At 37.8% G+C, this 16,135-nt stretch overlaps 1 protein-coding gene across 2 annotated transcripts in view; it reads right to left on the reverse strand.

The window, feature by feature from the left end:
* Nucleotides 1-16,135, reverse strand: part of LOC126360091 (golgin subfamily A member 1) — a 129,969-nt gene that overhangs the window by 60,904 nt on the left and 52,930 nt on the right. The window contains exon 6 of one of the 2 annotated variants that reach the window (XM_050007681.1): nucleotides 3,029-3,313. The exons of the other annotated variant lie outside the window; for it this stretch is intronic. Within the exon in view, the coding sequence (XP_049863638.1) occupies nucleotides 3,029-3,313 (285 nt within the window). The remainder of the gene's footprint in view (nucleotides 1-3,028; nucleotides 3,314-16,135) is intronic. 2 annotated transcript variants of the gene reach the window in all.

The following is a 16,135-nucleotide window of genomic DNA, read 5'->3' on the forward strand; positions in this document are numbered from 1 at the left end:
AATATGTTAACAGTGATAGATTTGCATTAAGCAAGCCAACAGAACTACATGAATTAGGAATGTAGTCCAGAATGGGTTCCCATCTGGTATCATGTGTGACGTTCAAATAAAATTTGTGAAACATTCTCACAAGCTTCGCTGCTGCGCCACAAGGCATGTTCTACAGCAAAGTACAAATACTGAGAATAAAATCAGTTTTATGATCTATCTGTCTTGGTTGTGACTGGATGGTGAGTAGTCCAAGTGTAATTTTTATAGTGCTTCTAAACAGCTCCACTGTCATACAGGTGTTTCTGCAAATAGTTCATTTGCTGAAGAATCATGTATTAACAGTAAGAATGGCATCAGTAGTGAAAACGATAGAATGTGATACACACTTACTGCATCAATAGTCATAACCCGACAGGCAAGGGAGCTGGAAGACATTCAGCCACTTCACGGTTTTTGATGGCTTCACTTTTAGAAACAAAAGAATGTTAGTATGTGTGCACTCTATTTTTGTTGCCTTTTTTTCATTTCGATTCATTTCTTAATTTCATTTTCCTGCTGAAAAAAGTTACAACTTCGGAAATACTTGTCACCTTTCACATAAATGTATTACTTCTCATGTGCTTTAGCATTTCCTTAATTGTGTTCCATATCAAACCCTGGGCCTCTCACAACGTAATTCTGAATGTTACAGCTACTATCAGTTTTCAACTTTTTTAAACAAAATGTTCCCATGTTGTTCTTTGTTTTCTTCCTTGAAGCAACCAAAAGAGAAATTGGTCTTAAAATCCCAAAATTGTCACATTCTCTGTCTCAGTGTTAACTTTACTGTGCCCCTATAATTTATATATGAATACTTAAGTTGGTGCTTTGACCATGTCTTCATATATGGTATGTAGAATACCACCATTCATAAAATTGATAATAGGTTATCACCAGCAACCCAGCTCTATTCAGTAGTAATGTGGTTAAAAGGTCTGAGGACTAATAAGAAGAAGTTACAGAAAAATCAATGTAAATATCTTTGAGAGATTGCAATATACTTTAAATCACTATCTGTTTTAAACACACCAATTAAACTATTATTCTTCAGTTACTAAAATTACTACTCTGGGATTAAGCAACTGAGTGAGAAACAAAATATTTTACAAACTAGTTCTCAAGTTTAGGTGAAGGGGAAAGGGGGGGGGGGGAGCAAAATAGCAAGGAGCAGCATGGAGGACAGGAATGTCAATATATATGCAAAACATAGGCCAACAGCTCTTGCATCACTGCCAATAGCCAAAACTCACCAGAGGATCAAAACCCTCCAACAGAATGGATGTTTGGGACATCCCCTCTAACTACATGTGAATACTGACACTTCTTCCCCTTTTAACACAGATTCCTTGAACAGTGAAAGAAATCTACTGAGAATAGCACTTTCAACACCACATATTTATACGATTATTATACTGCCTGTTCTCCACATGTAAAATTTGGTCCAAGTTTTTATACTTTTGTCAGTAAGTTCTTATCACACCCACCACAAGTGGAATGGATTCTAATACATCTTTAGAAATCCATTCGTTAGGTTGGCCATGTGGTTCACATTTTGCTTTTTATGGGTCCTCTGATTCTTTTAACTAATTGTTTTAAACACTCTTCCTTTTTTCAATAAAATAGCTACATCACGGCATATTTAGCCTTCAGGACAATCCCATCAAGTCTTTAGCATATTTACTCTGAAACAAGAATAATTAAAATTTAATCACTATATCAGAACTACAAAGAGTAACTAAATATAATTCTGTAACCACGATCAAATACATGGAGGAGAATGATGAACTAACTACACATAACACTAAGCTGTGGAGCTTGTTACTGCACATTTCACCAACATCTATTTGATGTTTAACACAGGATGTGACCTAAGCTGAATTAGAGCAGAAAAAAATCAAGAAAGTTAAGCATAAAAGTGGGTTCCATAACTGAGTGCAAATAACACAAATGATAAGAAGTACTTTGAAGTGAGAAGTAATAAAATTAATACTTAATGAAGTCGTCCTGCAAATAAATACTGTGACAATTTGAAATAACAAATGCAACTTCTAACAACAAGATAATACCAAACATTATTTTCACCCATCACACAATGGTGCCGTACAAAACCAATGTTGCCTAAAGGAAGAATCAGGAATAAACCACTACAAATTTAAGCTCCCTTCACTAATACAAAATACAACACAATAAAGCAGACACACAGAAACAAAGCTCAAACAGCATAATATTGCAAACGGATTATAGCAATAGCCTTCTTTTTCAGTTCTTTCTTTGGGAGGAAAAAACATATATTTTTCACCACACTACATTCTGCTATTTGTCAGTAATTTCACATCACACAAACATTTACAAGTGGTGTGGGTAATTTTAATAATAGCAGTTTCTAACAAGTTACAGCAACCAAATTATTTTGATTTGCCAAAAAGCACATACTGCCAAGCACAGTAAGGAAAAATGCAATGCTACTTTAAAATAATGATCTGCAAATTGTTTGAAAACAATTTTCACAGTAGTGGAGTATGAAAGCTTAGAGTAACAATTCAACTGTGTGTGAATCTTTTACAAATACTCAAGATGTGATGCAAGATATAGCATCAAAATCATTTAGATAAACAAGGAAAAACTCGAATCAAAGCAATAAGTTAAGCACTTAACATGAAACCATGTTAAAAATCAAGTAAAGAACTGAAGAATTCACATGCAATACATTACTGAAAGTTTTGCCAAAAGCAACAACAGAGCATTTTAGAAAGCCAACAAAGTGAAGTCACACAATGAAACACTCTTACACAAAATTTATCCACAGAGGAAAGTTGAAAAATAAATATGATGCAATCCTACCATAAAAACCGGAATGCACATGCACTTCAAGCACGAGAAGTAATGTTAAGGGTTTTGGTTAGAATTAAATCCCCATTCTCAGATCTTCAACAGTTTAGTTAGATACGCACTACTCTTTTCTTAATGGTTCACATGAACTAAATCCATTTTGACTCACAGTGTGTGCAGCGAGTTTCTGCTCAAGCTCTTGGCGTGCTGCACGCATTTCACGTATCTCAGCTGCAAGTTCATCACGTTCTTGGCGCACCGCAGCCAACGTTTCGTCACGTTGGCGGCCAGTAGAACGTGCTTGCTCCAGTAAGACTTCCAGGGCACGAATACGTTCAAGCAAAGCATCTCGTTCCCCTTCAGCTCGGCGGCGCTCGGCACCCTCCTCTGCAGCCTGTCTGCATAACCGACCAAGCTGTGTCTCCAGTTGTGCTATTCGTGCACTCCACGATGCCTGTGTAGTGGCAACATTTTATATTAATAGTTCCTGCTTTCATCATAAAAATTAACAATACTTTAAAAACTGTCAGAACTAAAATATTTTTTTTTTTTGTTGTTGTTGTTGTTGTAACAGGCAGATGTGGCACGAACCAAATGCTTAAAACTGAATCACTGCAGCTGTTCATCCCACAAACGTCATTTTAAGTCCATTGTTTTTCTTATGGTCATGCTCATCAGTCATGTATCTGTTATAAAAACTGTTTTCTGCCTTTCATTGTCTAGGCATTGCTCTGGTATAATTTATACTTTGTTTATATTCTTCACAACTTCGTTATCTAATAATGAATAAAATATTTTGCACTGAAAGCTGAAGTGGATGGCAATATAACACTCTTCAACTGTGTACCGACAGAAGGTGCTACGTATGTCTCACAATCAATTTTAATTCTTTTTCTGTCAACTGTGTCGCATAAATTAATTTGGGAATCATTAACTGTAGCAGACAGTGGATGCTGGTTATGCATTCTAGGGTTCATTTCAGACATGTCACAGTATTACCAACACGGCCCTCTCCACAGATGCAAACAAAAATTAAATACACCATCAGTAACACAAGATCCCCATTTTTTATGAAGATGGCACAGAAAAGATACAGTCAAATAGTCAAAACAAGGGAGAATCAACATTATGGAGGAGAGATAAGATATTTAGAAAGGAAGTGAAAGCAATTGGAAACTGTGAATTAACACTGTCAGCACTGTCATCAATTTTGCTAGCACAAGAGAAAGAATGGAGAACATTCTTTATGAAACACAGAAAGTAGCAAACAAAAAGGCCTACAATAAAAATACAAATTATATTAAAAGCAAATACTGCAGATGCAGAAATAAAGATGGAGGACGATAAAGGGAGAAAATGTCAAAATATTACCACAAATGGAGGGAACGACAGAAGTTGAAAGTGGGAAGATATGATTGACAGAGTTGGTAGATGAGGCATATGATGATGTAGCACTTTTACACAGGACTACTTACTCATTACTCCTTAATGGAACAGAAAAGGAAAAAAGTGTTTCCTTGTGCCCATTTTTCCCTGGCATTCCTAAGATTATTCTTCATTCATGAGCATTGCTCACCTCTACCCATTAGGCTATATGCAGTCAGCCTTCCTAAATGTTCATACTGTCTTCTTCGCTTTGTTTTTATTTTACTCAAAAGCATTCCCACTTACCTTTGTCTAATGTTCAATTTTCACTTTCTGTAAATGGAAGAATGAGTCAACAGCAACCAAGATAAAAAAAAAATCTACGGCACAATTTGAACAACACCTATGGAGAAAGAACCACTCTGGAGAAGACTGGTCTCCACACCATCGGAAGATACCAGTTTAAGGTCAACAACTCACATGAAAGTCATCAAAGTTTATGCAGAGGTGGTCTTGTACTGACCCTGCACAAAAAATATCTTATTTTTAATGTACACAGTAGCCTCTCGTCAAGCATCATCATTAATTAAACTGATAACTACTTCTGAATCAGGAAGAGGAAGCTTAGGGTTCTACATCCCATCAACAAAGAACAAGCTCCGATTTGGGAAAGAAATCAGCAGTCCCTTTCGAAGGAACCATCCAAGCATTTGTCTTCAACGATTCAGAGAAATCATGGGAAACCTAAATCTGAATGACTGGACAGAAATTTTAAATTTGGAAAACTATTTGTAACACTTTGTCTCCACAGAATCATTTCAATAAGCTTGCTTCAATTGTTCTACAGTCTTCCCTACTTTCAAAGTAGTATTGTGATGCATCATTGCTCCTGTGAATGAGGCAATGAAGAAACTAACACAAAACTGTACCACTTTGCACTCAAATGAGAACAATTCAGACACTAAACAAAATACAAACAATGTGATCTAAACAGAAAAAGTTACTTGCTTTAGTCTATAATTAAAATCGTTATCATCATGCCATCCTATGATTTAAACATCCAGACTATTTTTACCACTATGGTATAGAAAAAAACAAAGGTTGGTTGGGGGGGGGGGGGGGGCAAAATAATAAATTATGACTACAGACTTAAGAAAGTAATTTTTCTAATTGCGTTGGTTGCTCGTTCAATCAATAATATGTCAGGAATATGTAAAATAATCAGGTTACTTGAAAGATTCTAATGAACAGAATGCTGCCAATGGCACATCACTATCTTCGTTATTTTTGTGAAAGGTCCTTATGTACTGATAAATAAAGTAGAACATTTTGATTAAGGTATTCAGCTGGTTTACTCACCTGACCAGTAGCAAACACAAGGTTGCCTTATATTGACACTTAACAGGAAATGAGCCAGAATGTGACTTGGGAACTAGTTCTACATGTTTACTGAGATACTGGATGAGCCAGAACCCCAACAAACTTTCAGAGGTTGTTCCGGGATATTTTCTGAGTATTATGGTATAAAGAGAGCCATAGTTTCCAGCAGCTTGTTACAGAGTTACAGCATTTCATTTGGTTTCTTGCCCCAATTATATTTGTGTATGTTTTGCAATGAATATACAGCACAATAGTGTAAATGTTGACAGTATGCACTAGGTGTACTGTTTCCATTTGCTTGTGGTAATTGCTGTTGACAACAGCGATACCCATTTTACTCTTTGCCTTCAAGCTTGTATTCAGTACTGTTTGGTTTTGTCTTTGTTTGTATTTCCAGCAGTGTGGATGCAACTGTGTGGATAGGTTTACTGATGAAGAGCTGGCCGATATGCTTCTCTACAAACTTACAGCATGCTGCAGGTGAAACATATGTCCAGAATTTGTTTTATAATTGACATAAATGGTTGTAGCTCTGTCATAAGTTTTAATTGAAAAGTATCTTATTTTTTGATGGTGATACCTCTGCCCATTTTCAAACCAACCTATCATAAATGTGACAATACAGCCAAAACCTACGTGCAGAAATTGCCCCTGCAGTGATGATCAAAGCGGTACTCAACAACAGTAAATAGACCACATGGGGCAGACACTGGAGAATTTCAGTGTCTGTCCTGTTTAAAGCTGTCGAGTCCATCAAGTGCCACTTCAGTCATCACTGGAGGGCCAATTAATGTTACAATACGGATGGTTTGAAAATGGACATCCAAAACTAGTCACACACACACACAAAAAAACTTCTTTATGTGGCCACAACCATTTATTTCAATGTGGATATTGTGTATGTGTTCACTGAATGCAATGGAATAGTGGCGCAATGATACTAGCCGAGCTGTTACTGCAATGATGGCAACCTCATCACAGTACAGTCTTTCATTTGAGAGCATGTGGATTACTCTGTGTTTTGTGTTTTACATTTTGGTTCATATTTCATTTTTTCACTGTTGTGTTTGTATTTTCACAAAACAAGTGTAACTGCATTAACAAACTGAATAACTCATAATTACATTATTACCCTGTAAGAAGCAGCCAGAGAGAGTGAATATCTTAAACCAAATTAATTGTATGGTATTCCTGAGCAAGCTCTGAAAGTTTGTCAGTGGAGTTCTGGTTCATCCTGTACATTAATGACATGCCTTATACGATGCCTGTTAAAAAAATCCCGGAACTTTGTCCACAAAATTTTTCTACTCTTACCTTTTACTTACTGTGCCTGGTCTCCTTCGAAAAACTCTTCTCCACAAATGATACACCGCTCCCAATGCCATTTCTACTTCCGTAAACAGTCTTGGTATGACCCTTGCTAGATTACACAAAGCCCCGTCTGCAAATTTTCTTTTATCTTTTTCTATCATTGCAAATCTTCATCTTTTTAATAGAGTTTTCAACTCTTTTTTTTTTCTTTCTCCAGAGTCTGCAGAGTCCAGATCTGGAGAGTACAGAGGATGCGGCAAGCACTGTGATTTCATTTTTTGTGCAATAGTCACACACCAACAGGGATGAATGTGCATGTGCAGCAACATGATGCAAGAGCTATGAATTGTATTGCCACATTTCAGGCCATTTCCTTCTCACATTTTCTCACAGGTTTCACAACACATCCTGAGAGCACCATTGATTAACTGTTGGTCCCTACAGGATGAATTCATGATGAACTAATCCTTCAAATTCAAAGAATACTACCAGCATCGCTTTGACATTATACATGAGCTGTGGGAGGCAAATGATGCAGTCAAAGATGCTGTGCCAGGATTTCATGACATGACCCAACTGACATGTTAGTCCTCTGCTGCAATCTTTCAGGCAGTCAGTCTTCTATTGGTGACATGAGAGTGGTCAGTAGACATCGAAGGGCGTCCTGAACAAGGGTCACCTTTAATTTCTGTCTGGCTATTTTTAAAGCATGTCATTCGTAACACTGAATATAGCTTAAGCACTCACCACCATAAGCTTCCTGCACTATTTGGTGTGTCTCTGTAAAGGTTTTCTAGAGTTTCCCCCAAAATTTAATGCAGATGCATTGCTCCTTAAACTCTGTCATCTCAAAATTTGCGAACTGTGCGATAGCATTCCACTTGATGCGGCACTGAACAATAACTAACAGACATAAAACAATGAAACTTTCAGCAGTTACATATTAAACACAGGCATGTGCAGGGATGCCAACTGCATTTCACTCCCAACTCACCACTGGTGTGAAATTATGTGTATTCCGGAATTTTTTGAACAGACCTCATACTGTAGCAAATAATTCTAAAATGGTTCTGACTGTGGATAACAACAATTCAGATCGAGGCCTCAGGTCAGAAACTGACTAAAAGATAATGTGCTGTAGAGAAGCAACTCTTGGCTGACAGGAAATGTAACATAAATTTTAATTGCAGCAAAACAGCATACAACCAGGTTCCTGCATAATACAATTCTGTATACAAAAAAAGTATAGTATTACAGGAGATAAAAGTGATCTGGTTTTATACTTTTATAGACAGTACAGTCTAGGCTTGTTTCTTATTTAAATGCAATAACTGCCAATGTCAAAACTATTGTTTTATCACGTTCCAGCACATTACTGATGGATATACAATGCTCAGCAATAGCAGACTGTGTGCTTTGCAAAAAGGAGGGGGAGGGGAGGGGGGAAGGGAGTTGCTCCTTTCTCTCTCTCTCTCTCTCTCTCTCTCTCTCTCTCTCTCTCTCTCTCTCTGATAGAGCTTTTACAGCACCTATTCTTAATATATTATTTGGTGCACTAATGAAACAGAAAAAAGTTGTTTGCTTTCCATGCTGGGATGTTCTGACAAGGAAAGAAACATGGCTCTCTGGGTCACTCAACCTGTATTAGATTCACCCTGACTCAATTGTACCTACATCCTCTGAACTGCTAAATTGTCTTCATCCTTCACAAACCTTGGGTGTTCTCAAATTACTTAATAGGGTCATACAAAGTTTCCCATGCAAACACTTGACTAAGCTCACCAATCTATTTTTAATGAACACTTTTTAGTGGTCCTTAAAATTAGATACTAGAAGGTGTATTCAATAAAACCAGATGTGCGTGAGCTTCTTAGGCAAACAGGTTGAATTGGAAATTCTGTGTGCTCTATTGACAAATGTTTACAGCACATCCACTGTTTCTGATAACAAATGGTTCAAATGGCTCTGAGCACTATGGGACTCAACTGCTGTGATCATTAGTCCCCTAGAACCTAGAACTACTTAAACCTAACTAACCTAAGGACATCACACACATCCATGCCCGAGGCAGGATTCGAACCTGCGACCGTAGCAGTTGCACGGCTCTGGACTGCGCGCCTAGAACCGCGAGACCACTGCGATGGCTTCTGATAACAGATGACAACAGTACAAGAAGAACTTGGCGGGTGGTGTTTTTCTTTTTTTTTTCTCTCTCTCTAGTGTTCTGTAAAAACATATACGGATCGCCTTCGTTAGCACTGCTGCCCTCAGTGTGGAAGGACTCAGGTTTGACTCACGGTAATCCTAAGATTGTTCTGTAGTCGGTGATCTGGAACAGGATCCACTTACTCTCATGAGGCATTGCTTGAATGAAGCACTGATCACATACCCCACGATCATAAATTATTCCTCTTATTGGCTTGTAGATAGCACTCAGCCAGTCGAAACAGGCCAAGGCCTAATCTGTGTGGTGTACATTTTTGGAAAAGTAGATCTTACATATTGCAGATTAATAGGGTGTTATCAACTGAAAAAAAGTCATTGGCTAAAGATGATAGTATGGTGCTAAGACTCACAGCTTTCCTCCCACATGATAGCAATTATCCATACAAATAGGCAGAATCCTCTGTAAATTTCAAATTAAAATATTTCTCTGCCCACCAAACCAGGATGAAAAGTTTCTTGGATCTGTGAAGGATGATTTACTGTCACAAAGGGCCTAAGTTCATAAAATGTAAAATTGTTGAGGCTTCCATAGCTACCTGCTGACAGACTGTCGTCAGCAATGGAGGGCGACTCTTCGAGAACACCAGCCCCTCATACTGACAAAATGCCAGAAAAATTATTAAACTTTGGTCGAAGAGCTGCAGGCATAAGCCTCTTAAAATACCATGGCTATGTAGTATGGCTCATCTAGGTTAAACCACATGCACAATGGGAGAGCACTACAACTCACAAAGTCTGCTACTGACAAGAATTGTAGTCCACAAGACATCAATAGAATATGACAAAACAGAAATTTTGGTTATAGGAACAGTGTTTTGAGACATTATTGTAAGAGAGTAAAGAAAGATGTGTAAGAAAAATTCGTTAATGATTGTACTGACTACAAAATGGATGGAATCCTTTCTTTTGCACTGTCTGCCTTAAGCGAAGAACATGGAATACCTCAGGGTACAGTGTGTGGCAAAGCCAACAGACACCCGAGTTTAGCATTCATTTTTAATGCACTATTTTTGGGTGTCTGGCAGTGTTGCCTTTTTAATTACTACAATACAGATGTATGTGTGAAATGAAGAAAACCACAATAAATGGGGTGTGGAAAGCCTATGGTACAATGCTGGATGTAAATGATGGCCAACTTTATCTAGTGTTCATTAAAGTAAGAAAAATTCAAAGATCTAGGTGTTTATTATTATTATGATTATTGACAATGATTTCCTGAACAACTAGGATCAAAATCCAATTTCAGTTACCTTCTTTCTTAGTTGTCACCAGTTCTTCAATCATTGCATCATCATCATCAAGGTTTGTCATCTTTTTTCTTTTTGTCCAAACTGATCCTGCTTTTTTGTTTTCTCAGTCTTGACTTCTTGCAAAGTTAAAGCCTTATATTTGACCAATTTATTTCTGATAAATCTGATTCTTGAATATCTTTTTATAGTTTACCATATTTCATTTTGTAAAGATGTCTGAAGTGGGTCAATGTCCAAATCATCAGTGCTCCTGATATTTTATGAATACTGTAATAGGTTTCCTGCTTGCTTATTCTTTCTACTGAGTACAACCCAACTGGCTTTTTAAGTCCTAACTACGGTATTAGACGAAATTAGTTCCATATGCAGGAGATGCATTTCTTATTGCAGATGTTCTCAGTTCATGTATAAGCTCCTTCCAATTTGTTAATCATTTATCTGTTTCAGATCTTAACAATTAATTTACTAGTAATGTTCTCTAACATATTTGAGCTTTACAGCTTTATATCTTACATGTTTCTATTTCTATATAAACTGTTCAAAAACGAGTTACACCACCAGTAGTATCTGTGAATGTGTGTGGCGATTACTGAATGAAAGCTTTATGAAACTAAAAAGATACAATTTTCTGCCAAATAAAAAAAGTAAAGAAGTCTACTCAACAGAGCCCATCTGGGAAGTCAAAACCTGCTGCTGGCTAACATTCAATACTGGTTTATCCACCTCACCTCACACAAAGTAGCACTTTTGGGTTCACATTACCATGATGCCCACAAGGTGGTTGAGGCATTGCTTCTCAAGCTTTGCACTCTTCAACCCTGCCCTCCTGACTTTATCCACTGTGCGACAAGCTTTCTCACAATAACACATTGCAAGTTTCAGATGGTACCAATCACGCTCAATTTGATTTATGTCAGCAGATACTGCAAGCCATTCCATTCTGTTGATTACTGACTCCTGGAAGAAGGTGTTCACAAGGTTAGCACACTGCACTAGTGAATTATTGTCTAAAGAGAAAAAACACATTTTGAAAATGTTGCCTTTAGGGTGGGCAGTAGGTTGGAGGACACAATCTCCACACTGTACAGCCCAAAAATTATCCTCGCTAAATTGAAAGGCATCTGACATCTTCAGATGATACTGGCCCAAAATACAATTGACTCACCTCCCTGCCAAACACATGGTACCAAACAAGTGAAAGTGTCAGTGGTACCTAGCCACCTACAATTTTTCTGATACTATCATATGGTATCAGACAAATTCTACACTGATTAGTGAAGAGAAATTGACATCATTCATACAGGTTCCATTTTGGGTATTCCCTTCCTCGGCTTCATTGACCAACATGGTGCTGGGAGTTTGTAGATAATAAAGGACATCTAGAGGCCAAATGAGTGTGTGTGAATGGCTGCACACTATCTGGGTTGATACAACTCTCCCAGTTGTCTCTAAACAGGAAGTACACATTTACATTTCTGCTGCAGTCTCCTCTGGATTCCTATGAGCTACAATTTGTGAATAGTGGCCATCAGCTGGTGCTGTTGGCTGGGTAACCATTACAAGACAGTTCTTCAATGTTTTGTCCATCACAATAGTGGTGGAACAGATGACATCTCTATGGCGTACACCACTTCAGTAGGCAACTTAACAAGCTGAGAACCGTTCTTGCCATCATGGGACAAGGGGTGCCAAGTCTAAACTTGAAATTACACTCTGAGGTATGCTGATGCTGAGACACTGAGCAGTGCACATACTCTGCATTAGCCTGTCCACTATAAGGAGGTATAGCATGCTCTGATGAACTGCACTGAGAACAGAGGCTTACTCTTTACTCCATCACACTGGAGGCTGTATGCATTTACTTCCTGTATTACACAGAGGATTGAGAAAGAGGTTTTTGATAAAATTACACAATCTATGTGTGAGGGTAGTGCAAAAACTTTATTTGCACAGTTTATTTATGTGTAATTTTGTATTTGTCATCAACATTTTTCCCCCAAATGAGATTCTAGTTCTTGACTTTCTCTATCAGCTATTCTCTCATTAATCACATCAGACCATCCAAAATTATCACAAAATCATCTGCACATGCTAACCAGTTTACCTTACAAGGAACCACACAGCAACTGGGTTTTTGCAATTCTGGTAGGTACATGAACTTCAGAACTCAAATATCAGTTGCCAAATATAGTTTTCTTTAACTCTTTTCTTTGTACTATCCTGCAAATGGTACACTGAACAAACACCTGCCAGTAATCATTTGTACAAGCTGACTTTCTCTGATATTTCTGTCAGACTGATTTTGTGAGGACATTAAATGCTCCTTGACTCTTCTTGGAAAAAAGCACTCTGCATTTCAACTGTGTGATCAACAGCACCGCTCTTGTGATGTCAACTGACTTGGATCAGCATCTCCAGGTCAATCTTGTGCTTACAAAAGGAGGCCATGACATAACATTATGCTATTCTTTTGTTATACTCTTTGTCCTCTGTTAATCCCACCTGGTAAGAGTCCCAGACTGACGATCAATAACCTCTAATGGTTTGAATGAGCATTTTGTGAGCAACCTCATTCATGGGAGTATTAAATCATTTCCTCAGGATGTATCCTAGATTGGCATCTGCCTCTCCTAAAACTAGTTTCGTATGGTCATTCCACTTTAAAACATCTTGGATGTGTACTCATAGATATTATACCTTTAGTTGTTCCCAGTGACTTATCACTAATCACATAACGAAACAAAGATTAAGCTTCCCAAATATTTATACCCAACATGCTATATTTTTCATGTTGACGGTGAACACTCACTATTGCAACAAGATACAACAATCATCTGTGAACTGTATCCAGTGTTAGTCTCCCTCATGCATACAAGAGTGTACCCAAAAAAATTTTAAATTTTTGTATTCACATTTTGCCCCCCATGAACCATGAACCTTAACGTTGATGGGGAGGCTTGCATGCCTCCTTGATACAGATAGCTGTAGCACAGGTGCAACCACAATATGGAGGTATCTGTTGAGAGGCCAGACAAATGTGTGGTTCCTGAAGAGGGGCAGCAGACTTTTCAGTAGTTGCAGGGACAACGGTCTGGATGATTGACTTATCTGGCCTTGTAACATCAACCTAAATGTCCTTGCTATCCTGCATTATGAACAGGTGAAAGCAAGGGGGAAACTGCAGCCGTAATTTTTCCTGAGGTCATGCAGCTTACTGTATGGTTAAAAGGTAAAATATTCCAGAGGTAAAACAGTCCCCCATTCAGGTCTCCGGGCGGGCACTACTCACGTGGATGTCGTTATCAGGAGAAACAAAATTGGCATTCTATGGACTGGAGCAGGGAATGTCAGATCCCTTAATTGGGCAGGTAGGTTAGAAAATTTAAGAAGAGAAATGGATAGGTTGCAGTTAGATACAGTGGGAATTAGTGAAGTTTGGTGGTAAGAGAAACAAGACTTCTGGTCAGGTGAATACAGGGTTATAAACACAAAGTCAAATAACGGTAATGCAGGGGTAGGTTTAAAAAAAAAAAAAATCAGAACACAGATAAGCTGCTACTATGAACAGCATAGTGAACACATTATTGTAGCCAAGATAGACATGAAGCCCACACATGTATGATGCAATAAAATATTCATATAGTTAAGGGAGACAAAAATTTAATAGTCATGGGGGACTGGAATTCAATATTAAGAAAAGGAAGAGATGGAAAAGAAGGTGAATATGGACTGGGGGTAAGGAATGGAAGAGAAAACCGCCTGGTAGAATTTTGCACAGAGCATAACTTAATCATAGCCAACACTTGGTTTAAGAATCATGAAAGAAGGTTGTATATGTGGAAGAGGCCTGGGGACACTGGAGGGTTTCAGATATATTATATAATAATAAGACAGAGATTTAGGAACAAAGTTTAAATTATAAGACATTTCCAGGGGTGGATGTAGACTCTGACCACAATTTATTGGTTACGAACGGTAGATTAAAATTGAAGAAATTGCAAAAAGGTAGGAATTTAAGGAGATGGGACCTGTATAAACTGGAAGAACCAGACACTGTACAGTGTTTCGGAGAGAGCATTAGGGAACAGTTAACAAGAACACAGGAAAGAAATACAGTAGAAGAAGACTGGGGAGCTTTGAGAGATGAAATAGTGAAGGCAGCAGAGGATAAAGTACGTAAATAGACAAGGGCTAGTAGAAATCCTTGGGTAACAGAAGAGAGATTGAATTTAATTGATGAAAGGGGAAAATACAAAAACGTGGTAAATGAAGGAGGTGAAAAGGAAAACAAATGTTTTAAAAATGTGATCGACAGGAGCTGCAAGATGGCTAAGCAGGGATGGCTAACGGACAGATGTAAGGACATAGAAGAAGCATATATCGCTAAGACAGATACTACCTGCAAGAAATTTAAAGAGACCTTTGGAGAAACGAAACAACCTGTATGAACACCAAAAGTTCAGACGGAAAACCAATCCTAAGCAAAGAAGGGAAAGCAGAAAGGTGAAAAGAGTATATAGAGAGTGTACACAAGGGCAATGTTATGAAAATGGAAGATGACGTACATGAAGATGAAATGGGAGATACGCTACTGCATGAAGAATTTGACAGAGCACTGAAAGACCTAAGTCAAAACAAGGCCCCAGGAGTAGACAACATTCCACTAGAACTACTGACAGCCTTGGGAGAGATAGTGACAAAACTCTGCCATCTGGTGAGCAAGATGTATGAGACAGGCTAATTACCTTCAGACTTCAAGAAGAAGAAAATAATTACAATTCTAAACAAAGCAGGTTTTGACAGGTGTGAAAATTACCGAACTATCAGTTTAATAAGTCATGGTTGCAAAATACTAACATGGATTCTTTACAAACGAATGGAATAACTAGGAGAAGCCAATCTCACGGAAGATCAGTTTAGATTCCATAGAAATGTTGGAAAATGCGAGGCAATACTGACCCTACGACTTAGCTTAGAAAACAGATCAAGGAAAGGCATAACTACATTTTTAGTATTTGTAGACTTAGAGAAAGCTTTTGACAATGATGACTGGAATACTCTTTTAAATTCTGAAGATGCCAGGGGTAAAATACAGGGAACGAAAGATTATTTACAATTTGTACAGAAACCAGATGGCAGTTATATGAGTCGATGGGCATGAAAGGGAAGCAGTGGTTGGGAAGGGAGTGAGACAGGGTTGTAGCCTATCCCCGATATTATTCAATCTGTATAGTGAGCAAGCAGGAAAGGAAACAAAAGAAGAATTTGGAATAGAAATTAAAATCCATGTAGAAGAAATAAAAACTTTGAGGTTTGTTGATGACACTGTAATTCTGTCAGAGAGAGCAAAGGACCTGGAAGAGCAGTTGAACGGAATGGACAGTGTCTTGAAAGGAGGATATAAGATGAACTCAACAAAAGCAAAACAAGGATAATGGAATATAGTTGAATTAAATCAGATGATGCTGAGGGAATTAAATGAGAAAATGAGACACTTAAAGTGGTAAAGGAGTTTTGCTATTTGGGGAGCAAACTAATTGATGATAGTTGAAGTAGACAGGATATAAAATGTAGACCGGCAATGGCAAGAAAAGTTTTTCTGAAGAAGAGAAATTTGTTAACATCGAGTATAGATTTAAGTGTTAGACAATATTTTCTGAAAGCATTTGTAAGGATTGTAGCAATGTGTGGAAGTGAAACATGGATGATAAATAATGTAGACAAGAAGAGAACAGAAGCTTTCG

The sequence above is a fragment of the Schistocerca gregaria genome, chromosome 1 (genome assembly GCF_023897955.1).
Source record: "Schistocerca gregaria isolate iqSchGreg1 chromosome 1, iqSchGreg1.2, whole genome shotgun sequence".
Lineage (NCBI taxonomy): Eukaryota > Metazoa > Arthropoda > Insecta > Orthoptera > Acrididae > Schistocerca > Schistocerca gregaria.